General features: G+C 38.7%; 3 protein-coding genes across 3 annotated transcripts; all 3 read right to left on the reverse strand.

Annotated features, from left to right (window-relative positions):
• Window positions 1-3,401: 3,401 nt before the first annotated feature.
• LOC116250135 (leucine aminopeptidase 1-like) lies at window positions 3,402-14,061 on the reverse strand. Its single transcript, XM_031623569.2, has 10 exons — window positions 13,778-14,061; window positions 12,691-13,117; window positions 12,114-12,308; window positions 11,691-11,916; window positions 10,765-10,891; window positions 10,553-10,648; window positions 8,453-8,530; window positions 5,871-5,931; window positions 3,741-3,928; window positions 3,402-3,665 (listed from the first exon to the last, which is right to left on the reverse strand). The coding sequence occupies exons 1-10, from the start codon at window positions 13,994-13,996 to the stop codon at window positions 3,537-3,539; spliced, it is 1,746 nt and encodes a 581-aa protein (XP_031479429.1). The 5' UTR covers window positions 13,997-14,061; the 3' UTR covers window positions 3,402-3,536.
• A 5,283-nt stretch (window positions 14,062-19,344) lies between these two features.
• On the reverse strand, window positions 19,345-20,241 carry LOC116251370 (protein LATE FLOWERING-like). Its single transcript, XM_031625589.1, has one exon. It carries the CDS (start codon window positions 20,110-20,112, stop codon window positions 19,519-19,521), a length of 594 nt encoding a protein of 197 aa, XP_031481449.1. The 5' UTR covers window positions 20,113-20,241; the 3' UTR covers window positions 19,345-19,518.
• Window positions 20,242-24,509: 4,268 nt separating this feature from the next.
• LOC116250421 (xyloglucan endotransglucosylase/hydrolase protein 24-like) lies at window positions 24,510-26,221 on the reverse strand. The gene is made up of 4 exons (XM_031624046.2): window positions 25,991-26,221; window positions 25,382-25,575; window positions 24,716-24,912; window positions 24,510-24,664 (listed from the first exon to the last, which is right to left on the reverse strand). The coding sequence occupies exons 1-4, from the start codon at window positions 26,192-26,194 to the stop codon at window positions 24,510-24,512; spliced, it is 750 nt and encodes a 249-aa protein (XP_031479906.2). The 5' UTR covers window positions 26,195-26,221.
• Window positions 26,222-27,523: the final 1,302 nt, after the last annotated feature.

Consider the following 27,523-nt stretch of genomic DNA (forward strand, 5'->3'; position numbering starts at 1 on the left):
GATAATTACTTGTCAACTAAGAAGTTGTTGGCAAATGACATAAGAGTTTATTATGGTTGACGAGTGAACTTTTTTACTTGGGCCAATGTGATTTTAGCAAATGCACTGTACAGACATTACAAACACACACAAAAAGAGAGAGAGAGAGAGCAGTGATCATAGGGAAAAGCTATGCTGTAATCCTTGTTGATCTCACAGAAAATATCTGAGATTTCAACATTCAAGCAGATTTCAACACATTAATCTCTGCATGATAACTGTTGCTATTCAAATGCAACATTGGCACATTTGCTACAAAGAAAAAGGCACCAACAACTTTGTGAATATTGGTGCACTCCTTACAGTGGGTTGTATACTTTTATGCATTCTTGAGATTAGATATCGTCATCAATATTTGTTTTTCCATTCTTTCTGGTTAGACTTATCAGCAAGTTGAGATCAGTTTAGAAGCTTACGGGATAATGTTAAAAGACGCATCTTGGGTATGGAACTCATGACCGTATTTTCTCCTTTTCTCTGGTTCTGCCCCAGCCTCTGGGATCCTAGCATGAATGTGCAGGGAAAACCTGCCTGAATCCTCTCAGGAGCGACGGAAACACACCAACCTCTTCAGCTTGTGCAAGAAGTAATGCATATGGGATTTGAACTAGGACAGACCTGTCCACTGAACGGGTCATTCCAAGCTTTCCCTGGTTTACCGTGAGACGTTCCAGAACGCCAGTATTCATGCATATAAATTTAGGTAGAAACCACCGCATTCTCCCATACACTGTATGCATGCGCCTACAGACACCACGCTGCAGTCTGTTCTCATCGTCCAGAGAATGCAAATCCAACAAGCACTTTAGGTAATATTAAGACAGATTGCATGACCTTGTAAAGTGACATGCTAACAAAGAGAGCACTAGTCACCCGGCTAGCTGGATTGGTTCAGCACATTCAAGTTGGCAAGAAATCTCGGCTCAGGGTGCGTCACTTTGGAACAGTAGCAAGGATGCCCAAACCATTTTGTCACTTTAAAAATGTGGAGTGGGAAATGAAAACTATCATCCTGCTGTATCTTCCCTTGGACGTGACGGGGAATATCAGATGCTTGTTTACTGTACATACAATTTGATGTCCAACTTTTGGCAGTTGGCAACGTTGGTGTTAATTTCCTGAAATTTGAATCTGAGATCTAGATTTGCCATAGTATAAGAACAGTGTGTAAGGAAAATGTTCATGTCATATCTGGACACTGTTTATGTCCTGACACTTGAATCTGAGATCAAGATTTGAAATAGTATAAGAACAGTGTGTAAGGAAAATGTTCATGTCATATCTGGACACTGTTTATGTCATATCTGGACACCAGCATGATGTACTGAACCTTGATCAGGAACTATTTTAGGGGTACCGAAATCCTGAAAAGGAAGGCAACATATACATCTAAACATCAACTAATGTGACAGAGAGTAACTTGCTTCAATTTGTAACAGCCTAAGCACATAAGAATCAGTTTTACTGCAGGTAGATAAATGTGATACAGAGACTTGGACATCAAGATCGTGGGATATAGTGAAGAATGAAAATACTAAAAATCATGTTGTAACTTGTAGCGGGGCTGGTGCTAAAAGGAGAGTCAGTTTTACTTGAGGTAGAAACTAGAAACAAGTGACTTGGAGACTTGGACATAACGATCAGGTGGTACACAAAAAGGTGAAAGATTCTGTGATCCTTTTGTACAAAAGGTGTAGAGGTCCATCAGATGCCATTCATCTATGAAATAAGATTGTACTTAAAGGTCATTCTTTTCCAGGTCTGTTCTTCAATGATAGAGTTATGGCGGTAGGATGCTGGAGAGGACCTGGACAAGCGTACTCTTGACAGCACATTTTCTGATCCTGTGGGATAGTTTTGATGCATATAAACAACAAAACAACCAAGATGGCCACACCACTCAGGGGCCTCGCAATTTTCTTGACACTGCAAATTCTCTTAATAAAAAAGAAAGTTATGTATTGTGGCACCATTTCAATGACAAGAAACTCTCATGGACCGGAACGGCTAATGGGCCTGCCATCCTGAGAAATATAGTTAACCATCTGCGAGCATGATCACCGGCTTTTGCATGGAAAAGCTCAAGTTGCAGAACGGCAGCCAGATCAGGAACTTCGTCTCTTCTCACTAGCTGCTCTCTATTTGCCGGTGGTTGTATAAAACTTCAGGTATCTCTGATAGCCGTCCAACCAAATGGATGCTTGGATTAGCACAAGGGCACAAACTTATTTCCTCCCATGCATGGGCAAGGCGACGCTTATGCATTTCCTCGATGGCAAACCTCTACGGTCCAAACTCATTGAATTGTCCAGCGAATGCCCACAGAACTAAGAAAAGATAACTCAACCACTAGGCAAATTCTAAGAGCCACAATCTCCTTCAAATATGCACCAAGAAAAGCGATAAGGAATTTGATGTGTTCATCAAAAGCAAAATAACAGAAAAAGAGAGAAACAAAACAAAACAAAGTATGGCTCTTTTTGCTTAAAGAGAACTGTTCCTGCCTAATCCAATTTCTTTGCCATATCGGAGGCCACCATCAAACAATGAAGAGTAATTTGAGGGGTATTCTTGCTTTAAGGAACTACAACCTACTCCCAAGACCGATTTAGATCTAGACAAGCCTATGAAAGAACAACATAAGATCCGAGACGCTGTTTGGTAACTGGTAAGGTTCCATGACGAGAGAAACCACTTAAAAAAAATCTTTTGCAGGTGCCCTCCATTTTTCCAAACAAAGGGCACCCCATTTCTCGCCACCAGGAAAATCTCCCGTTGCTTTGACCATGACGGCGTACAGGCGTAGTTATGTAAACTTCGGGTATCGAAATCCTAGGCCTCCTTCAACTTGGAAAAGCGGACCTACTTCACCAGGTGTAAAAAACCTCCAACTTGGAAAAACCAACCTACCAATTCAAGCCGCAAAAAATTTCGAAGGTCATCCTGCACAAAGATAAATCCATATCCCTGATCTACAACAAAAGAAAAACAGGTAGAAATAGCTGACCGTTCACCGTAATGTTGAGAAACCACCGTTTTCTGCACTCACACACATGGAAAAATGAAAGAATGATCTGGGGACACACTTTTATACTGAGGAAGTGTTTTCCCCAAAGTAGCTACTTTCCAACTTCGAGACTTTGTAAGTCTCTTTTCTTTCCTGATCTTAGTCATTTTCAGTTGTCTCGCACCCAAGGGTTGACCATCATTTTCGAAAGTGTTAGATCCAGAGGCATTTTCAATTGTCTCGCACCCGAGTTTTTACTCATTGAAAGTCGGAATTTCCATCAGAGACGCAATTAACTATAGATTTCGGATCAATTATTACGTGTTTTACTAGGATAGCTCAAACAGTAAACTAGTTTAAACACCAAGAAAACCTCTTTAAATAAACATACTTATTTAGTAATGGTTTCAGCTAGGTGGGAACAAAAAACTTAATTCCATTTTATTTTAAGGCATGCCTACTATAGGCCAGTACAACAGCAGCTGAGTCATCAAGATGAGTTTTTCAGCACCCATTCCACTAAAGTAGACACACCAAATCCGGTAGCAGCACGTTTCTTCTCATTCCATACAGGACCAGCCATGTCGATATGCAGCCACTGGACCTTCTCATCAACAAACTGTCAACAAAAACACATTCTAAGTAATGCAGTACACATATAGTCAGAAACATCTTTAGTGGTGAATGGAGAGACCTGTTTCAAGAACAGTGCAGCAGTAATAGAACCACCCTGGCGGCCTCCAGTATTAACCATGTCAGCTACTCCTGATTTCATCGTCTCCCAATAGCTTTCCTCTAGCGGGAGCCTCCAGAACTTCTCACCCGTTTTCTCCGCAGATGAAAAGATCTCTGCTGCAAGATCGTCACTAGGCGTAAAGACACCTGCAATACCCAAAGGTTTCATCAGCAGCATGGCCTATCCAGCTATTTCTCTGGCAATAGATAGCAGACAGACACCATTCAGCATTTCCAAACTCAAAAGAAAATACAGCATGACAGCAATGTGGAGTCAAGGGCCAAGAAAAAAGGCTGGAAAAATGAAAAGAAAGTTGCTCAAGGCTCCTATAGAACAACCAGGATCAAAGCTCATCGCTAATGGAGAAATGTAAAATAAATCTACAAGTTATCCTCGTACCTGGACGATGCTGAGTTGACAAGAACCACACTCCGATAGACTGAAATTTAGGTTCTCAAGTACTTGCTCCCATGGGTCTTAATTCACAAGAGCTTTTACAAGTTGAGATTTGATTAGCAAATCAAATTTAGTTTGTTGAATATTCAACAGAATTTCAAGCCATATTTCAGAAAATAAAACTTGCAGGCAGTTTGCATAAAGGCACAGAATACTTGGATATTACTCAATTCTGTAGTCCTTTTTGGTTTCTTTGAATTTACATCCAAACTTAATGATGCTTAAGGCTCTCATTCTTTTCCTCTTCCGAGTGTCTAACCATTCAGCATTGGAAGCCTCAAGGAAGAAAAGATCTAAAAGATGTAAACATGATTCACAATAAAACACCACGACTAAGATCTTAACTTTTGATATTTATGTTTGAAAAACAGGCACTGCAGTTTCCAACTCTGACATGGGTATCGACACCCACATCCTTTCCAAGAAAACTCTCTTGAGGTGGGTGTTAAGGATGCTGAAATGGGACCACCTCCTCAATCAACTGCATTGTTGATAACCATGTGTTTTAAACACGACTGCAGCCATGAATTCAGCATTTTTACCACAAATACTTTGCCCCAAAACATAGGATTAGAGATTTCAAAGGGGAGTGTAATGCCTCGATCTACTGTGTTGTCAAAAACCACGGCTTTAAACAGGATATGCGTTGCAGTATTGACAAATTGGAACCACAAATTTTGCTCCTAAACTTAGCCTTAGAAGATCATTAGGAGTACGATCTAAAATCCTATGAAATTTTGTGCCCTTGATATTTTAGTTTGCCAATTTGTACCAATAATTTTTCAACATCTCTAAGTGCATTTTTTCACTGTGCATATCTCAAGGATTGCAAGGGCGAAAATGCTCCTCAAAACCACTCGTGAAGTTTATTAAACTCACGGATATTTTCCATCTATCAAGTGTTTATAAAAAATTGGTTCTGATTTTCATATTTTTATTTCTATTCAATCTACATGATGAAGAGGGGCATTCAGATTCTATTCGATATGGGTACTTTTAAATGGCTGCCACACCTGTGCTGGCAATGGTGCTGGTGCTTCTCCGACATAGCACATCTGGTTGGTCAGCCGAACTGGGCAAAACTGACCATTTTAAATGTGCACATAACTAAACTACCTTTAATACAAAAAAGTTCATATGTATGTATAGATAAACAAGGCTACTAAACAGTTATTTAACTATGTAACAAATGATACACACACACACACACACACACACATATATATACATCCTCACCGCACCCACGCCTAATTTTATTTGAAAATTGCCGCATCTGCACCCACATCAGCACCCCGCACCCATGTGACATAGATTCTATTTGATTTCTATTGCAAGTTTACCATGTTGCTGGTTCCAGCTTTTGATAATATAGATGAGTTTAAATGTTCCAATCTACCCTATATCTACACTCCCATTATTGGTCCTTCAAAAGCATACAAGTCACAAGACAATGCACATAATATTGTTTTCCACACCATACCATGTACAAGTAAGCAAACATACAGATGAACTGGTCGTTTCCAACGTTAGAAATAACAAAAGCGACTTTTTCCTCAAGGTGACATAATGGTTGTGCAGAAAATAAGAATTACAAGTATTTTTAGAATGGAAAATGAAAAGAATATGCAGTACCTGCAACACTTGATCCAAGTGCAATTATACAAGCTCCAGTAAGGGTGGCCAAATCAACCACCTAGAACAGAAACAACATCAATAGATACTTAATGAATAGCAGATAAAGACACTGTGACACATAGTTAAATCATGAGACCTCATTATCAAGCTCCAGTTTGGTTTCCTTTTGAGAGAAATAACTTCAGGCAGTCCAGTTCTCTTTATTTAACATGCAACAATTTCTCTGTGTCAGATTGTGGTGTTCAACAGTTTCACATTAACAAATGGAATTTTACCAGGTTCTAAATCTATCAGGTTACATCTATTTTCATTAACAATGTTCGGCTTAATTTTCTCCAAATACTTCAGAAATATACACTCGAAAGAGTGGACACCTCCACCTAATACATTTCTATGCAGAAGATACTCGCTGCATAAAACCCTGATAGCCTTGTTTTACTGAGTAAATGCAGCAGTACTTAACTTCATGTGGACTTCAAAATAAGAAGGATCCTTCATTTCAATTAACAGAAAGACCAATAGTAATTGGATGGCAGCAACATGTTTCAAATTTTACGTCACCAGTCTTATAGCATTTAAGAAATTAAAGACTACAGTTCCAGTACAGTTAATGGCATTGCCTGATTATCTATGTAGTTGTGAACGTCGCCAAGGCACATGCCTAGTCGCTACTCCACCTGCATTGTCTAAGTCCAACCACTTAAGCAATGCAGGTGATATTGCACCTAGACCCATGCCTACTATGGACTACGCACAACTAGTCCAGAATCAGCCTGCGCCTAGTCCATAGAAATCCAAGAGTGTCCCAGTGGGACTCTTAAAGACTATTTAATAAGATTAAAAGAGGGCTTGAGACTGTTGTGCTGCACATTTTTAGGTCATGACTGTTTATAGAAAATATACTGTTTATACATTATGTAGCAGACTTTTCAACGTAACAATGTTTATATAGATTCTTACATTATAAGTTCCACGACTCTTTGTCTGTAATTCATTTTATTACAGTCTGTTTATTTGTCTATTTACAGTATGTTAACTCATCAAGGTCAGTTCATAATTTTTAGTTCTCCTATTGAATAGACATACCATTTTATGATATTAAACATTCAATTTGGTAATGGAAAGCTTTCTAAAATCTTTGACATGGGAAGTCTGATTTCCGTTCTGTGGAAAGTCTGATTTATGTTTCAGGCTTTCAGCTAATGTCGTCATAACTCATGATTCTTGATTATACTCTTTATATACAAAAATACAAATAGGGTGTTTATACTTTGTTTTGACCGGACTGTAATCTGTATACAATATTCTGTACTCAATTTTATTCAACTTTTAGGAGCTAGGTTTGTTTTACAGCCTTCCCTTTACGTTTGAACCCATCTTATACGTTTTCTTCAAAAGGATTTCTGATTTCTGCTGCCTGTTTATCATTTTTCTTGAATCTTCAAAGCTCATAAACTTTGCATTTTGTCTTCATTATACAAATATAAAATTATAAATCATATAATATAATATTGACTGTTATAGAATGTTGCCATATTAGAGAAGTATATAACTTCATACAAGCTAATCAATAGCTTCATTACTGTAATTGTCACCTAAGTGTGCCTGGGCATGCCAGGCACGCCTAGGCTCTAGGTGCAGCCTGCGTGACAGGCTGCGCCTAGCGACTTCCATAACATAGCAGATTGCATGCTTATGACTTCATTGCAGTAACAGGATTACATATCAAGGGAACAGAAAATTGCCGTTCAGATGTGAGCATAAGGCTATTACTTGATGTTCACAGTGTGCAATAAAAGCTGAGATAAGACTATTGTCAGCTAAGTGAGCAATGAAAAGCTGAAAAAAACCATCAAATACAAGAAGCTAAGAGTAATTGATGTCTGAGACAATGCCTCCAGAAAGTTTTGCATATGATTGGTCAAAAGGAAATCTGAATATGCAGACTGACAATGGACCAATTTAATAAAACCATTTCTTTTATAGCGTTTTATCTAAGGAAAAGTAAAATTTATTTCCTCCACAAATGCAGAAGACAAATTATGTGAATCTTAAGTACACGTCCAAAATGCTAAAAATAGACGGTTAATAGGCCTTTTTTCAAGGTTTCTTAAAAATTATGATCAGACAAGAGTGACGCATGCTTGACAGGCCAAGGATAAGGGAAGAGGCACATCACTGAAAGCAGCAGATGAGCCAAGGTTAGCAGCCACATGATGGCAGCTCAAAGCATGGGTGACCCGGAGCAAAACATTACTGGTAGCCTCTTAAAGATTGGATTGATGTATGTGTATAGAAGGTTTCAGTAACAACAGGACATGTAATAGAAACAAAATTTCTATTGCCCATATTAGTAGACTGATCTAACAAGAAGTCCCAGCAAACAGCAAAACTATAATGAATGACTAAGGAGATGGATATCTGTCACAGAAATTTTTAACACACTCTGATAACTGAGCGTGACCCAGCATTCAGTACATATTTAGCATTATAGAACTTTACACATAATGATGTAACCTGTAAAGCATAAAGAAGATCAGCTAAAAATTCCACACAAACATCATTCTACATGTGAGTACCTTTTCTACTCCTTGGTTGCAAGCATAAACCAAGGCATCTGCAAGTGTAAGACGACCTTCAGCATCAGTGTTGTTGACCTTAACATGGTAAAACAGGACTTTCAGAAAAGAGAAAGAAGGCACATAATCAAATGAAGGAAAAACAAAATGGAGTCCACAAAATGATGATTATGTCCACATAGTAACTAAGCAGGCAAAGTTTAAACCAAACGAAAAGCTTTTACTGAACAAACTGCAAGAGTGCCAAAGAAGGCAGCTTCGACGCACTACCTATAAGGTCTGCAATAAGACATACTGACAGAATGAATACAATCAACTGGTAAAACACTACGTAGTGAAGGGGGGCAGAAAAAAATAAACAAGATAGATTCTTAGAATGCCAATATGCAGATCTTAGAGCTCATCATAATTTTATTAGAAATTTGTGAACCCTAAATATAAATTATTAAAAGCAATAAATTTGACAAAGATCCATTCACAACCTTTCTTCGAAGGTAACTGTCACATGGGAAATTCCTAAAACCCGAATTACAACTTAAGACTTAAGTCATAGGCAACTGCAGGATGCACATAAAGAATACACGGTATGAAGCATCACTTTTTGTTGCAACAGCAATCCTATTCCTAGAAAATTCACCACCTTATGAGAATAGAAAATTATGCTCTTTGGATTTCTTCAGGAAAAACTTAACATACCAACAAAAGAAGAAAAAGAAATATCAACAAAAACAACTATAGCTCGTAACCTGGTACCAACCAATGGGAGAAAACATTTTTAGATAGTTGGTACTGAACCTAAGGGAACCTATTAAAAAAAAAAAAACATATATCATACCAAGAAATGCCACAGAAGATGTAATGTTCAGAAACATTGAGTAAGTCATATGCAAAAAAATGAGTAGGAAAAAGATACATCTCAAAAACTGCAATCTAAAGAAAAAATGGATTATTTTGTGAATATGATACATCTCAAAAGAAACAACGTCCTTAATTCTATCACCATATATGTAATCGTTTTCATTTCTTTTAAATTTTTCAAACATTTTAAATATGATATTTCTTATTAATTTTTTATTTTGTGAATTCTTTTCTGAACCACATAATTGCAGAAAAAGAACCTATCCTATTGTCTTTTTGTAGTTTTATATCCTTGTGTTTTAAGGGTCAAATGGTTTTTGCATTTCCCAAGATTTTCACAAGTTCTCATGACACTATAACAGTCCTTATGTTTTTCTTCACAAAGATCATGGTCACAAATATCAAAATGTTCTGAAAATTCCTAGCGGAAAAGATCTAGGTGATGAGCAATATTTTCAAAAGATTCAGGTTGCTAGATAAAATATCAACATATTTTAAGAAAGAGTGCCCTATTTTACTTACTTTAAGTACATTTTTCTTTCTTCTTCTAAGATTGTTTAATTTTGCAATGTCTTTTTTGTTTTCACTTAAAAAATATAGTAAAAACATCTTTTAATTCATTTTAATCTTGTTAGTATTTTAAAAAATGAATATATTATATTATTTTGAGACACCACTTTTGGGAGAAGAAAAAACCTTGACAAATTGTGAAACCTGATATTTCTTTTTCAGTTATATTAGAAAATACTCCATAAAGATTATGTTATCCAAAATGTATAAACTTGAGTCACTTGTGCCATAAGGGACATCATCTAGAGGTTTTAATAATGGACAAGAAACTCAAAATTTTAAGTGAAAAAAATGATAATGTCAATTTAGAGTGCAATCTATAATTATATTTTTTCTGAAAAAGTACTAAAGTTTCTTGTCAACTTGAAAATTACAAATATCAAAATGAAAAAAGTGCTCACTTATCACTGATAAACTTGGAGGCTGGGGCTAATGTCAAAAATGAAGGAAAGTGCTAAATACAACATTAGGCGTTCAGAAATAGGCTCAGAGCAAAGCAAAACAGCAACAAAGAACAAGAGTCTGCTACCTCCAACCAAGGAAACAGTACACAAAAAGGTAGTTGACTAAACTGATATTTCTCCTCTATGCACTTCAAGCTATAAAATTTTGCATCTTTATTACCCCATCCTACTGAAGACTAAAACCTCAATCTAATCAAAGAAACTTTACCTCTATTGTTTTCCCATTAGATGCCGTAACAATGTCCCCAGGTCTCATGCCTGTACCACTTATCATATTCTCACAAGCAGCAACAATGAAATGTACCTATGACAAAGAAACCAACAAGCATATTCATACTCCTAGTTATCAAAGTTCTTTCACACTAAATTACAAAGAACCAAAAGCCATGCTAATTTTGCTAGAGATCAAATAAAACTCGCCTCCACTCCCGGTGGTTTTATCTGACCAATGGCTCTTGCTGCACCTAAGGTAGCTGCAGATCCTCCCATATCAAATTTCATGAGCTCAATGCTACATCCTGGCCCAGTTTTGATGTTGTAGCCGCCACTAAGAATGGAAAACAAAGTAAAAACATCAACAAGAAGAAAATGAAAGCTAATGTAATCTAGTCAAAGATTAGCAAAGGTCATCAGGAAAGGGTGACAAGGTATTGCACAAAAGATTATTGCTTTATGAATTGTTTTCTGAAAAAACAGTATATCAGCTTTGCGTAAGACAAAAATGTGGAAGAACTTAAGGGTGTGTTTGATAGCCTCAGATCTTAGATCCAAGGCTGATATGAAATTCCTTTTATGTGAGACCCATAAAGTAAACAAACACTGGCTTTCACCATGTCTAAAGATGGATATTTAAGATCCTCAGGTGGCCAAAACGTCAGATTTGATGTCCAATGGAGGGGGTCTGACCTAAAGTCCTCAGATCTAAAATCCTTAGTGATCTCACATCACCTCAAAGATAAACACAAACAAAAAAACCCTAACTGAAAGGCAAACTCAAAGATAGCTTTGGAAACTTTATGGATGAAAACAATTAGATGCTGGCACTTATATACACCTGTAGAACAAAAGCAGCCAGCAGCTGCATTTTTTTTTTTTTTCTAGAAAAATTTTAAGCTTTTCACAAGCTATATCTGAGCAGATGGGGGGAACATTAAATTTTCCAGAGTTGAAAGCTATTCAGAAATGAAGAGCATATACAGGAATAATTCAATTGGATAGAAAAACTAAACATTTGCCTACAAAAGAAATGTGAAAACGTGCAACATGCAACCATTTGGGATTCATGCATATGTAAACATAATGACCTGGATCGAAGTGATAATATAACCACTAGAAGCATACCATACCTATCAAAGGTTAAACCCTTCCCAACAATTGCCAGCTTCACCTTCACAGAGCCATTTGGAGGTCTGTAACAAAGATGAATAAAACGAGGGGGATTTGCAGATGCAGCAGCAACACCCAAGTAAGACCCCATCTTTAGTTCTTTGCACTGATCAGCATCTAATATGGTTGCAGTCATCACATCACTAAACATAGATGCTATGTTCGAGGCCTCATCTGCCAATGCAACTACAGCAGCACAACAACATTATTTCCACTAATTAGCCAGATGAATCAAGCTTTGGATAGAGTTGTTAATTGAGATTTGAGACACAACAACACCAAGCTACCTACAAAGCAAAGTTGATAAATGGCTAAAAAACTTCATTTAACAAGTATGTAGACATAAAAAATGGCAAGTCTACAACAAGAGATAAACTGCATACTAGGTGTGAGCACATTAGCTGGTGCATTTACAAGCTCTCTACCGAAAATCACACCAAAGCAAACATCAACTGCACTCTTGAGCTTGTTTTCTACATCAGGACCAGTTCCGAAGCCAATTATATCCACTGATTTAAGTGATGGATTTTTCCATTCTGACCTAAACCTGTTGTCCTCATAAACACCAAGCACAGTTCCTGCATGAGCCAAACACAATCAAAGGTCTAAGTTAAGCGACCAAATGAAGTTTCAAACACTGTAAAATGCATAATGAAAAAGAGGTCCAGGGCCCCAAGCAACTTAAGAAAATTACATTTATGGCACTGAGGAAGAAAAAAACCAGCAAGATTGTGTACACATGTGGTGGCATTTGCCTGATTGAGAAGGGACAAGATAATAACAACCTAAAACACTAAAATCCTTGAAGTACTATTGATACTACAAGGAACAAATGTGAGATCAGAACCAATTAAGTCGCAACAACAGCAGAAGGCTAATTAGGGGGCAAATACATTGACAAGCATATGAAGTTGAGCTGAACATTATCCCCAAATCTATCAAAACGTTGTTGTAAGGCACCTGATAATATAGAAGAGGCTGCTCTAAGCTTAGCTTCTTCAGAAAGGCCATCATAGGATGCGAGAAGGACAGCAGCATCTACCGCCTGAGCAGTCTTTGCAGCTGTTGCAAGAGCCTCACCAAAACCTCTGTAAGCAGATACAGCTGAAGATGAAGATGACGTACTCTGGCCAAGCCCGACCAAACCAAGTCTTCGAAAAGGCAACCCAGGAAGCCTCAAGAATGTTGCTTGTCCTATTTTTCCAGTGAAATCCTCTTCTTTGGATGCTTCTGCCAACAGACCACCAAGTTTACTATCAAGAATTCTTAGTGTCGCATTCTCAAATGACCCTTTCTCATCCTTTGACATGTCGTTCTGTGAGACACCTACTGCCAGGATATCTCCTTTCCATTCTGAAAAATCGGTCTCCTTCGCAGAAAAGGTAATCTATATGAAAAAACAAAGGCTCAATATTCTTCAGTTTTAGATTAATATTCTACTAAAGCAGTGTACATGGGCAAGAATGTCCTAGAAGCAAGTCCAAAATTTAAAAAGGAAAAGATCAACATAACTGGAAACAAAAAAGAGAAACGCAAAACATCAAGCAACTGGCCACTTTATGGACCGGCGATCCGAGTAATCAAAAGAAGAGAAAACCCATTATATACAAATCACCAGTACTCCGTTAACAAGTAGAAAGAACAAGGCAGCCGAACTGGCCATCGATGAGATGGCTCCGAAAGAAACACCCAGACCATCTTTCAGGAATTCCACCAAACACTTCAAACGCGCTCGCGGAAACCGTAAGAGCCATCATCTTCCCAGATCAACAGTTCATAGTGGCCAAGCTTTCGAACAATTAAGATTCCAAAACGAACTTCACCCAGAAAAAATAAGAAAAAGGGAAATGTCCGCATGAGAATTCCACCAAGACAGTCAAGATTAGCACCAACGTAAACAAATTGCAAAAGAAATAAGCTGCCCACAAAAAGAAATCGAGCAAGAATGACTAGACAATACTCGATTTACGCTCAAATCTGTGAGAGAGGCATAATATAGAGGTCTTGGCGACAACAATGAGAAGGAACACCGGGAAAAGAAATATACCTCGATGGGAGGGAGTGTCGAGGGGTTGGTGAGGCCGAGGTTTGCTCTAGGCAGAGTGGAGGCGGCCATGTGAAGAACACGCCAGGAACGACGCTGTGGAAAGAATGAGGAAGGGGAGAGGAGGAGGCGCGAAAGATGCGTAGACGATGAATGCGTGTAAATAGAAGAAGAGGAGGCTAATTTGGGGAACAGAGAGGAGGCCCAGAGTAGGACGGCCATTCGGCCCCCGACTCACCCCACTGTTCTTTATTGAAGCGCCAATCGCCGCCCCACTCATTTTGCGGCTTCCCTTTTTATCTTTCCGTTCTTCCCACGACTGGTGCAGTCCTTGTGTGGTTTAGAAGGTTTAGAAAATTGAGAAAGGTTAGACTGACGATGTATTCCGAGAGTCTCTACGAGGGTCAATGAGCATATCAAGATCCTTGTTCCCCATTGCCTTTGCCTTCTGAATTTGGTATTGTACTTCGTAAATCTGATTCGCTTTCAGGCAGCGGCGGAACCAAAAATTTTTTAGGTGTGAAACATTGTTATAGAATTCTCATTTTTGAAAATACACATATATAAATAAGTAAATAATTGTAAGAAATTTTTATAAAAATAAATAAAAATGTTGTGGACAGACTATATGTAACTACGCTATTACTTCCAGGTTGGAGTATAATATTTTCACTTAGTTGAACTACATTCCACCCGAATTTAATTAATTTGTATCCCTGCTTACAATCTACAACCAGTAATAAAAAAATGTCCCCCCCCCCTTCATTACTAAGTACCTACCGTGCATGCAACTTTCTCTCATCTTGATTCACATTCACTATGGGCTTCCTTTGGGACTGTGCCGCCTCGATCCGTCCATGGAATGACGATGCAGTTCGAAGGAGAGCTTTTTTTCCTTTGTCAAGTAGTGTGAATCATAGTGCTGATCATATGCACCCGGTGGGAATTAGTTCTTCTTTCATCATGTATTCTATAGTGGATGAGGATTGATGACACTGTTGAACAATTTACTAATATAATATAGTTTTCTATGTTTCATCCTTACTTTACAGCTTAAACCTATGAGTAAAATAAAGGAAGTATGACCCACATTCTTTTAAAGAGGTGAAGGCTATATAGAGTGTAAGCATCATCTACCTGACCCGTCACGTCCTCTGCTTGCAGCTTTCCTTGCCAATCAAAAAAGAAAGTGCAATGGCCGCAAGAGAATGGACCGAACACAGCGGGTGGCCCAACATGTATCATGGATCTCCAAACCTAGCTACTTCAACAGTCTACAGATATATATGAAGCACAAAATAAGAATTGGGTTCAGAAGTGGATTTCTGGATTTATACTTGAAGATGGAAAACATCTGCTTAAGTTTCATCTTTTAATGTAAAACAGACCTCAAACTCTTGGTAAATAATGAAAAGAGGTAGTGTTCACATAGTAGGCAAATCATGAATGTGAAATGAAGTGCAAAGACCCAAAAAAAAAAACGGAAATGGCCAAAAAAAGGAAAATTGTGGAAATAGAACAAAAAAAAAGGAGCAAATAATAGCTACTTATTGTCATATGAATGCTGACACATTTAGTATGACAAATAATATCTCATTTTATCAATTAGATATCGTTTTTATTGCGCAAGAAATTACCATATTTGGTAAAATATTGTTTCCTACTTCCTACCCGGTTAACTATTATACTTTTATGAAGGTATTGGATCTGCCCTAACCCCTGCCAGCTTTTTTCTAAAGGTATTGGATCTGCAAAAGTCGGTTCTTCATCCCCAAGTCTTTGACTCTTTGGTGAGTTGGCTAATTCACCGATTCAGTTGAATCACTTGCGAATTGGTTATAAATAATATACAGATAGTTTAACCAATTAAGAGCTAATTGATTTGGGAGCAAACTAAGATCAAATATGGGCCTTGAACTTTTTCTTGATTCCTTTTGTTGAAAATTTCTACTGAAACTGTCTTTAGTGTTATAACAGAAAACATGTTTAAGCTTGATTTTCCCTTCATCTAGGAGAAAAGAAGAAAAGATATGCTGGTAGTTCAAAGGAAGAACCTCCATAGATAACAAGCTTCCTTGTGGAAGAACTAGGATTGTGTTCTAGCAGTCCGGAAAGATGTGGAAGAGGCTCCTAAGACATAGCATGAAAGAGTAATAATATTAGAGAAAGAAGCTCTAACTGCCTCTTTCGCATCTAATTAGTTGTAAAAAGTGTCTCATAAGTCGAAATGCTGTATATATAAAGTAAAGCGCATGGTACCCTCAAGTCACCTATTTACGTTCATGTTGTGAAAACTATAGCTAGAATTTGCATTACTAATGCATATGAAATAGAACCTTATGCATGATTTATTTGGAACTATATGCTAAATCGCACATGCTACTAATTTCGACAAAAATAAATGCATTTCATAATCTTAAAATTGGGCATGCCTTAGGCCATTAATTTTTCAAAATATCATATTTATGCTAGAGCTGATCAAAACTAGGCGTGTTTTTAAAATGTATTTCATTTGTAAAAAAGAAATTAAGCTTCTCTTAAATAACTGTAGGTGCTCCAAACCCTTTCTCTCTGTCACGAATTAGTTCTTGCAGGAAAAATACACCAATATCCATGCACGGATACGGTCTATATATATTGCCTTACCTAATTTAATTAGGTGCTTCATATGAGCACACATGTATGTATATGAGCTCACATGCATGTATATGCATGTCACCTGCCGCTGCTTAATTGATTTACCACCTCAATAAAATGACAATAATTCTAAAGTTGTTTTTAAAATAAATAAATAAATAAAAAAACAGTTTGAGGCTGATTCTCTTGTATCGATCATTGCGTAATATTATTCATCTTACGTGCGTGCATGCAGTTTCCACGTCCGCCACAGGTTCAATGTGTTTGATTAATTAATTTGGAAGGAGAAAAACAAACTTTGATTTCAATTCTGAACGTCTCTCCATAAATTGCAACATACTCAATCAATCCGTTCTTATCCTCATGAGCCTCTGCATATGTCATCAATTTCATAAAGGGCCGTCCACATTAATCAAAACTAAATGTTCTGCCATTTTATGCGATTATATATGCTAATTCAGAGAAAGGAAAGGAGGATACGACTCCAAAAAGGCAAAAAAATATATAGATTGAAGTAAATTTTTTTTGTTATTTCGGCGTCGTCGTGAACCGCCTGCATGTGTAAAGCTATAAACTTCAAGAAAGCTACCAACAAAGATGCGTTCACACGCGACAGCGAGTTACTTCCTTTTCTGCAATTTTCGTGCCCTAAATTTCATAAAAAGAAAAAGGTGGAAGGAAATTATAAACTAGAAAAACGCTCGGGTTATTAATTAGGAAGGAAGGCTGTGGATTAATTAGCTTGAGATCTGAAGTGAGCAGAAAGAAAATCTGAACGTTGGGCTTCCCGAAAACGCTTCGCGATCCACATGGCTCAGATGATGAGCTAAATGACAGTTCATCAGCCACTGGAGTCGAATTCCTCCTCATCTTAAAGACTGAGGAGAAAGCGTTACTACGTGGTGCTGAGCACAACGTGTCCCTGTAATTCGCCCGTTGAAGCCTGAAGGGTAAGTTTCGTAAAGGCTCCTGATTAATTCCATATCAAGCTTGAAGAAGATGTTGTCCATTAATGACAGAAACATTGTTTCTTTAAAGGCTGAGATAACAAGCCATTAAAAGCTTTACCAAAAGGCTTGTAATTTTCTGATGTGGTTGGCCTTTTGTGGTGCCTCTCTAACAGGCAAGCTAAGGACGGACATGGAGAAGACGGAGAACACAGATTTAGATTCATGTTCTTTGCTCGGTATGCTGACATCAGGAAAATACAGCTTCAGTTGGGAGCTTCACCAAATTGTGCCAATACAGATGCACCTCGGTCATGGTCATGAAATATTGACCTTCTTCAACTCATAATTAAGGTGGTAGACGTAAGCCCCACCAAGTGAAGGGAGCTATTATTGGAGTTAATTATTGCTGTCATTGGGTAAGTAGTATATGTGAAGATCATGCTCAGGATCGGGACTGCAAAAGTCATCGTCACTTAGGTAGGTAGCATTCAGATCGGTAAGACGTCAAGTTGAAGGAGGTGATCGATAGTTCAACACCTCATCCGGTGCATAAATCTGTGAAGGTCCTTCTGGTTCCAGCTTGTTCAAGAAGGAAACATGCATGATATTGGACTAATTCCTATCTAGTTCAATAATCTCCTAAAACTAGTGTCATGAGCAAAGGGTTTTGGTCAAAAAAGACGCCGGCAATGGAACCATGTAGCGTAGGTACATTCATGAAGCATGGGACGATATATGACCACATTAATGGTCTTAGCATATGATCTTAAGTATAAATTTTTGGTTTCCCAGTATATGGTTCTGATATTCATGCTATTGTCAGAAGATAAAGGGCGATGGTAGCTAAGAGAAGCTTTAAAAATTTTCAATTGAACATGAAAATATTGAAAGCAATAACAAGAGATTGCTGGGAAAATGAATTGTGAAAGGAAATAATTACAACAATAGCATGCATAGCTCCGATATGACACCATAAACGCATCCATGGGGAAAACGTAGAATTGGATTTTTGATCGTTCTTCCAACTTACAAGGTTCTAAATGACTCAAACATTCATGTGATAAGCAAAAAAATAAAGTACAAGTATGGATAAGCTCACATGGCAAAGATGGCTTCTATGTCTTGTTTGACATAATCTAGTAGCGGTCTGCCTAAACCCAGTTCGCCTATCAAAACAAGGAAACATAAGGGGAACCTCAAAGATTTTACCAATTGGAGACGTGCCAATATGTGGTTGAGGGACAGGAGTGTCATGAGATGGACTGCTCCTTAACCTAGTTAGGAAAAAGGTAAATCACCGTTGTAAATTAGCTCAAACCTAGTTAAATTACTATTGATTTCCACACTTTCCAATGTCCTAATGAACTGTATAAATCTTATTTTAGAAACCAAGATAAGCGTGCTACCTACACTCAAAACACAAGCAAAATCCTTGCTATAAGGGGCTAATAATAAGTACACCTTGATACTCAGTTTTCCTTCTTTTATAAGATTTGGTTTACCATATCTTCTCCTGAAGCCAATGGAAAGAGAAAGAAGCAGTTTGGTTACATTGAGTCTAAAAAAGCTAGATGTGCTTGCAATAACTTAGAATGTTAAACTCTATTGGTCCTTGACATAAAAGCTTTCCATATGTTTCAAAGTCCGCGAGAGAGCTGAAAAGAAGTTGACTTTCCCGAGAAGAAGAAGCATTACTATAGATGGCCTTTCTTCTACCGTAAAAAACAAAAGTGAAAAGAGAGAAAGATGTGAATGGTACTTTTAAGTTTTTCGTTTTTCGATAACGAGGGAAACCGCCATGTTTTTTTTTTGGCACGTCGAACTTGGGGGGCCAGGAAGCAATCAGTCACCATGAAAGAGAAGAGAGCCAACACGAAAGAGTGGAAGTTCAGTCCAAAAGAAAGGAAAGGAAGAAAGAAAAAAGATACATTGGAGCCTTGCACGCATGGCAAAGTTTCATATATGTGTTATTTTTCTGTCATAGATCACCACATATGCACGTAAACACAGACAACGAGGGGTCTACGCATACCCCAAGGCAAATGCATGAAACGAATAACCAAAGCTAAGAAGAAAGAAAATAGCCATGACCGATAGGAGCAATGATGTACACTTTCTCCCGCACAAATGTTTTTGCTGCTCATGACACTCAGTCATCTATAGATGCAGCGTGAGATCCAGCTTTGGCTCCCTAGAAAGAAAACCAGGGGCGTCGTCTTCGATTTCAAGGACGTCTGGGGCATTGTTTGATCCCTTTCTTGAAGATGGTCCCTCTAAAGGAACCTGCCCGTCCTTTGCCACCATCTGCCTGTACTTCCTCTGCCAGGTGAGGAAGTTTACATCATCCTCTGCATGGGCTCCCTCGAGGGCTCTCGGCCTCTTGGGAGGGACGTTGGGCCTAGTGGCAGCGCCGGCAGATCCGAGAGACATATTCTGAGAGGAGAAAAAGCCTGCAGGTTGGTAGAGAGCAGGGGGCCTGACATGAGAGTTGAGGTAGAAGGAAGCTGGGTTGAAGACGAAAGGGCGGGGGTTCAGCGCAGGGGCTGAGTAATCTTTTGGCTTCTGCTGCTTCTTTGCTTCAGACCTCTCCCTCTTGTGAGCATTCTGGTGACCACCCAAGGCTTGAGAAGTCTGGAATTTCTTGTTGCAGAACTGACAGGGAAACTCCTTGGGCTCAGGAAGGTTATCAGGCTTTGGGGTCGCCATGGCCTCCTTCGTCGTCACACTCTTCTCCTCCTCCTGATCAGCCATGCTTGCCAAGCAACCAAATAAACGGGGAAACTTTATAGACACCCAAGAAGAATTGAATCCCCTACCAGGGCTTTCACTTCCTTGGGTTTATAGAAGGAGTGAGGCAAACATAGCAGGGAAAGACTCAAGTCTTTCTGGGTTTGGCAGGGTTGTGTGAGAGGCCATTTGGAATGTGACAGATTATGAGATAAAGAGAGAAAGGGAGAGAAGCATGTTCTGCCGTTTTTTTGCAGAGACGGCATGCTATACACGACATGTTTTTAAATCATTTCCGCCTGTTATTAAAGAAAGAGATTAAGAAGGGAAGTGAGATCTTTGCCTCTTATTTCTTCTGATCTCCAAATCGAGCCAACACTTCAAAAATTTGCATAATCGCACGGGAATAAGAAAGTCTGAAATATAAGGCAGGAGTTTGTGATGATAAGAGCAGTGTCAGTTACCTCCTCTTTTTTTTTTTTTTGGTGGCGAGAAACCCTAGCCCTAGTTACTAGGCTCAAAGGTACTGCTTCAAGTGGTATTCTTAAGGTAAAATGCGGCTTATATTTCATTTTCTTTGTTATTATTTGAAAAAAAAAAGATTTGCAAAATAAGGTTTTCTTTTTCCAAAAAAGTACATTAATGAGGCAAATTTGAAAAAAGAAACTCGATTTTTTGGTGCTATATAAGGCATACTTAAATTTGAATTTATTTCATTTATCTGAGTCCTTTAAGTGTACTAATGCAAGTGGTTGAAATGAAATTCAAATTTGAGTGTATTTAATTACATCTTAAAAAATCGAGCATATTTTTATAAAATATTATCATTAAATAGTAGAGAAAATCTCGCTGCCATGGTTTCAGTACATGTGAGACCATTGTCGGAAATTCAAAAAAGGGAAAAAAGGAAAACCGACTTGGTGCACGCAGCATCAGGAAAGCATTTGCACCATAATTAAGATACATTCCGTTTCAGGCACCCAATATTTGCTCAAAATAATTAAAACCCACTTAACGACTTCGTTACATGGGCAAAAAGCCATCAAATGACGTTGCGCCATGTGTGAAAAGTTGTTTCAAAATCTCTTGCGCTGCCATCCAAGCAACTTGACTTGAACACTACATGCAGCGGTAGGTTATTGTGTTGGCTTGATTTGCCGATGCTGCAGGTGGTCATTCCCTTCCCCCAGGAATGGTTTTATGGTTGCAGTTTAAGAAAAAAATGAGGCTGATTCATGGCGTTATTACGAAACACTTGTAAGAGATCAAATTGACCAGGCGATATGTACTTCTTTATGAAAAAATCTCAACAGGATAAATGAATACAATAATAAGTGGCTACTGGGATGTCATTTTTATTAATATGAAAGATGCTAACCCGAGTTACCAACCAATTTTTTTTTTTTTTTAAATTTTAAAGGACAGACCTGGATCTAGTTCCTTTTTCTTTTAACATCTCACCATTATGAGTTGATTTGCATCAAAACGGACCTTCAATTTGTGATCTGCATCCATAGGGTTTATTATGGGAAAACTACCTGAGAACTGACTCAATTGGGAGAGAGCAAAAGAGAGAAGGAAAGCAGAACATGTGGAGTGCCAATCTATGGCGAGTATCAAATTGCTTTTCGTCGATGCAAATCTTGTGTCTCAATCTTTCACTTAACATCTTAGACAACTCAAATCAATTATATTGAAGATATACTTTTACATGTTGCATGGGGGGAGGGTTATACATCAATTCATGTGACAATGTATTATGAGAAAATTCAATCCCGTAGTAAAGATTTTTGAAGATATTAGTCTTCAAAAGTTTATAAGTTTGTTAGATGGTTAATTATTCTGGTTCTTAGCTTTTTTTGGCAACGAACTATAGCTACTAGAGGTCAGGTTAGGATCTGCTGAACTAGGAGCCCAAGTTTAATGTATGACTGAGCTACTAGTACCTCTTAAACTACACATCCAGATTTTATTATGCCTAGTTGTCTTTGTGCTGTGATAGAGTCACTAAAGCGTCAGTAATGGTAAGGTCATAACTTTTAGGCGCATGTTACCCAATTAGTAAGACATTAGCCTCTCAATTGGCATCTTGTTGTTCAATATTTGCTCTTAGTTTCGACCAAATGCATTATATGTTTCTTTTGGTCACGCTATTTTCTCATATAAAAAGTATTTAATACCACCAAGCATGTCATCAATGAGCAAGGTTACGTGTTTAAAGCCACACCACTCTATAAGAAGGCAATCTTTTATACTTTTTCCAGCATATGGACATCATTGAAGAACACCACTTGTTTGTATTCTGTTTTACTGCCGATACTTCCAAGCATAAGGAATTTTATTATCTACGAGAGCTCCAAGTGGGAAGCCAAAAAACCTATGGTATGGCCATCAATGCGAAGTTACTATCATCTGAACTACAGCTTCTATGGATGTCTTAACATGATTGCTATGATTTTGTCTATTAAATTTCTTGTTTCATGGTTTCACTGGTTATAATATAAGAGCATAAGCACAGACACTCACTCTCACTTCCTTTGTTTTAGGGATTAGCTAGCAATTTTCTTTCACACATTTGCGAGGTGGATTCCGTCCTTCAGGTTTGTCGACTGGCCATATCATATCATATTTTGCATCTTACATTTCAATCGTTCTTTTTCATTCGTTTTATATGTCTTTGGGATTTCAAGATGTGCTACTATTTTTGGGTAAGGGTTCTCTCTTTTTTCATTGTACTGCATTTCTTCTGTGCCTGGGGATTTTTTGTGCATGGTCATCAAAAGCGGCCTCACTGTCAACCATCAGGTGCATATTGGGGAGTCTTTCTTTTCGTTGAAAGAGAAGAAAGTGGCTATGGCCATGAAGGGAATCACGGGCATAGGATGAACTTTTTGGTAGCCACCGGTAAGGTATAGCGGGGACCGTCATCACCAGTATAGGTCGAACATAAGAACGTCGGCTCGTCACTTCACCGATGCTTTTGGAGTCATTGACATGTGATTTTCCAACGCCTAAACTCAACATGGTTGTTGATCCGTAGCCCTCTTAAAGGAGGCATCGAAATTGTTATGACCCAGATCCATTAAACTAGGAGTCCAGTTGATGTAGCTTGACTGAGAGCCCATTAGATGCACGAAATTTTTGTAAGTAATAATATGCATTGACATTTATGACACGGGCGCAAACTAAACCATCGGGGTTGCTTGGGCTGAAATGCTAATACTAGTGTTTGAGAGATCAAATGACTAAACTACCCCTCATTAACGGGACACATGTCCAAAGCAAAAACTGAAAACCTTCCCCTTTCTAAGGACAAAATTTAGAAAGCGAAGAATTAATAAATGACAATCACACCCTTTACAATGGGTTGTGAGGCTAGGGACTTCTAAGGGTCGACCCCTAGGTTATTGACTACCCTCTCCAAACTAAGAGATAATATTCAACCCAAAGACCACCAAGTTGCATATGCTTCCCTTTCCAAAACCCCTGCTTAATGAGAATCATTTATGCCTTCCTTTAACTATGACTTTAATGCTCTTGTCTTCCTCCGGAAAGGAAAGGAAATCCTCAAAAGAGGTCAAAGCTCCTTTCCTTTTTTTCCTACCTTATGAGGTTCAGGGTTTAGGGTTTAAGAGAGGTTTAGGATTGTTTTGAGGATTAGATGGACTTAAAGGTTACTCCGAAAAGGAAAGGAAATCCTCAAAAGAGGTCAAAGCCTCTTTCCTTTTTTCCTACCTCATGAGGTTCAGGGTTTAGGGTTTAAGGGAGGTTTAGGGTTGTTTTGAGGATTAGATGGACTTAAAGGTTACTCCCTTCAACTTGAAAGTAATTTTTCTTGGTATGAATTTAAGGAAAGAGAGTAAGGTCGCTCAATGGCATCATTTAAAAAGGTTTGATACAATGTTTTCGGGCGCCTGTTAACAGGCTTATCTCTGACGCATTTTATAAGCGCCAAAGCTGCCGCTCTGACGGCTGTTACACCTCTGACTCTCTTGGTGCTGTTAAAAAGCGGTTGTTCACTGGCGCTTTCCACACGCTAGAGCTGAAAAAGAATTGTGGTAGTGTGCATGTTGTCAACTGGATCCCTTCTATTTAGTCTGCCGACCCAAATCCAATCTATTTGCAGCTCAGGAGTCCTACCTCAACCCTCCCCATATTCATACGATATTGATGCCCAGAAGGTCCTTTTCGTATTGTGTAAAATCTGATTAGAACCCGATCCAGTCGAAAAAAATTAAAAGCAGCTTAGAGCAAGCACATTACAGGCCATATACACATTTTCCCATTTATTCGCATATGTAAGTTTAGATGCTAACACATCCCATTTATTCGCATATGTAAGTTTAGATGCTAACACATCCAGAAAAAGTTCAAAGGTATAACACACAAGTTCTGTCAAAGATGAAACCATGCATATGGTTTCATGAATAGAGCCCAAGCGAGCACTCTCTAGGCCAACCCTGTGGGAACCTCTTGGCATCTGCACAGTAGTTGTATATCATGTAGTTCTTCCGCACCCAAGCTAGCTTCGCCTGGTCCGACGCCGAAAGGTGGACACCTGGGTCGAGCCGACTAGCTGAGTAAGTTTTTTTGCATGACGGATCAGGTGAATCCGTGTAGCTCACACACGCATCCAGGACCAAATCTCTGAATGCAACTGTAAATGGGGCTTGAGCCCAGTCAACCTTGATCAGCCCACCTCGTGTGGCCCAGTCTGCATTCCAGATGCTAGAGTGCACCCTCATGGCTTGCTTGTTAGGGTATGGTATCCCCATAGACTCCCTGTTCTTGTATATTCTTATTGGTACCCCATCTACATACAGCCTGCAATTAATTTAATTCCCCAGACAAGTCAAGGGGTTAAATATACATGCATACATATAATTTGATCTCTACCCATTAATTTTATTTCAATCCTACTTTTATAAAGGCTGGATTCCTAAGCTAGAATTGCTTGGACAGCACTGCTGTTGGTGATGCTCAAAGGAGATCTGTTCTTTTTCTCATAAAAATAACTTTTTGCTGTGTTGGATGAGTGAAAGAGCAATCCTTGCAAAAGAGTCGAAGCTCCCATCCAACCTCTTGTTCTTGTAGGGCACATAGTCTACTTTCTTGCTTTGGGTATCACTTTTGGTGCATTTGGTGTCTTTTCTTTTGCAATATAAGAGATCAATGTTTCTAATACTCAAAATGAAAACTAACCACTTACCAGTCTTGCTCACAAAGAAAAAAAAAAGTTTTTTCTCTTTTCTTGCTCAAATAAGAAAGGCTAAGGAGATGAAGATGGACTTACGTTATCCGAAAAGGAGTCCACAAAATCGAGTAGGTATGGAAATCGACAGTTGGATCGAACCACAGGTAGAACTGCTGCTCTCTTTCCCCTTCCCCCTGTGTGTAGACATTGGTATGCAAAGTGTAAGGCTGTCCACTCAGATTGCCAAGAAACTCCATGTCGATCTCGTCCTTCGACCATCCTGATCCAGCCAACTGCATGCCCAACACGTTCATTCCATGCCAATTAGAATTATCGATGAAAACATGGAAACTGAATATAAAGATGACGAAACTCGTACGTTAAGACACCTGGATACATCTAAGATACATGTGGCATATCGTTTTCTGTGTCGCTGTTTAATGAGGACAGCGTATGAAAAAGTAAAAACACCGCATAATTAGCTGTAGACTCAACTAGGTTTACGAGATGATTCAAATTCTAAAATAAGATCTTCCTAAGTGCTGCCATCTGATTAATTTTCCTTTTTAGCATGTTTATATATGAAGGGATTACATTTTAGGATGATAATTAAACATCTTAGAAGGGTGGACTAAAGTCGTGGTTTAATTCAGTTCAGAAAACGACGAAGAGAGACAATTAAGAAGGAAGAAGAGCTCTTGTGCTTACGTAAAACGAGGCTACGGTGCCCGCAGAATTGCCAGGAACGAGCTTGATTTTCATATCGAATCTACCATAAAAGAACTGCTGTCTAGATTGAAGGCCTGAGCCCGAGACGCCGTCCAAGGAAAGACGGATCTCTTGGCCTTGGTTAGTGATCACTGTATGGTCTCTACCCCACAGAATGTCAACGTCTGTGTTGAAATCTGCCATGGCTGTGACGAGTAAGGCAGAAAAGAGCAGGAGATGGAGATGGAGATGGAGGGGGGACAGGGGCGAGAAAGCCATGAATACTGCAATATTGCTCCGAAGTGGGCAATGGAGAAAGGGGGAAGCGGGAGTTTGCAGAGTGTGAAGAAGATGGGAGAATTGGAGCTGCATTTATACGGTGGAAAAGTGGAGGAGGTGAAGGGTGGGGAACAGGTTGTAATTGTATGCCTAGCCCTTCATTAAATTGAAGAAGGGGAGCAAAGGAGTTGGGGCCACCTGGCCGGGAACTGGCTGTCAGCAACTCTTACTCTCCTGCATGCAGCTAACCTCTTAATTCTCCTCAACCTCTTTTTGTAGTTATGCATAGAACGGATAATGATGCACAAGGCAACGTCCAGCTCCTCTCTCTCTCTCTCTCTCTCTCTCTCTCTCTCTCTCTCTCTCTCTCTCTCTCTCTCTCTCTCTCCACTTTTGTAGTTATACACACATACACACACTTTTGCAGTAATTAAATGTTGGATACAGGAGTGTAAGTTACCAAGGGCACCGACTTTCCTTTCTTGTTGTCGTGAAGATGTTGATGATAGCATAGGGAAATGAATGCACACATCAAATTTAGTTTTCTGTGTCATTCAAATGGTGCTACAAATGTTGCTTGGAAATGGGAATTGTAGACTTTCTCATAATATTTTCCGAAGTGAAAGAAGCTAACCTAAAAACTGTGGGGGTTGGTGCAATGGAAGAGGCTAGAGCTGGTAGGCAGTCGGTTTCCACAATGAAATCATGTGGTGTTAACTCTTTATACTTTAAAAAGGAGTGGTACCGACATACAAGTTGAAGTATAACAAGAGCATCATCCCCAGATGGAGATGCAGATGGGTGCACCATTTTAACCGATTTAGTGCAGCATGTGCTGATTATTGAGTTGCAACGACCCTGTTTCCCTCATCACGCAGATTGCTCTTTTGGCATGTAATTCACCAATAAAACCAATGGGTAGCTGTCACCACATTCGTATAGTACTAATCAGATATTGCTTAATCCGGTTATGTGTCGAGTTTGAGATTTCATTATGTAGAACATAACATCAAAATTGAATTTCTACATATGATAGATTGAGATGTCTCTCATGTTCAGCAAGAAAATAACATGGTAAGGTTGAAGTTAGTTACTGATTTTTTTATCTAATATTACCATTGGGGTTCAAATCTGGATCAGATATTGTATTCCACGCAACCCATTGACATCAATAGGCACCCCATTCTGTGATTGTACCTTCAGATCTCTTCAATGTGATGTAATCTTTGGATGGTATTTATTTTTCTTCCTAAA

This window comes from Nymphaea colorata, chromosome 3 (assembly GCF_008831285.2).
Source record: "Nymphaea colorata isolate Beijing-Zhang1983 chromosome 3, ASM883128v2, whole genome shotgun sequence".
Lineage (NCBI taxonomy): Eukaryota > Viridiplantae > Streptophyta > Magnoliopsida > Nymphaeales > Nymphaeaceae > Nymphaea > Nymphaea colorata.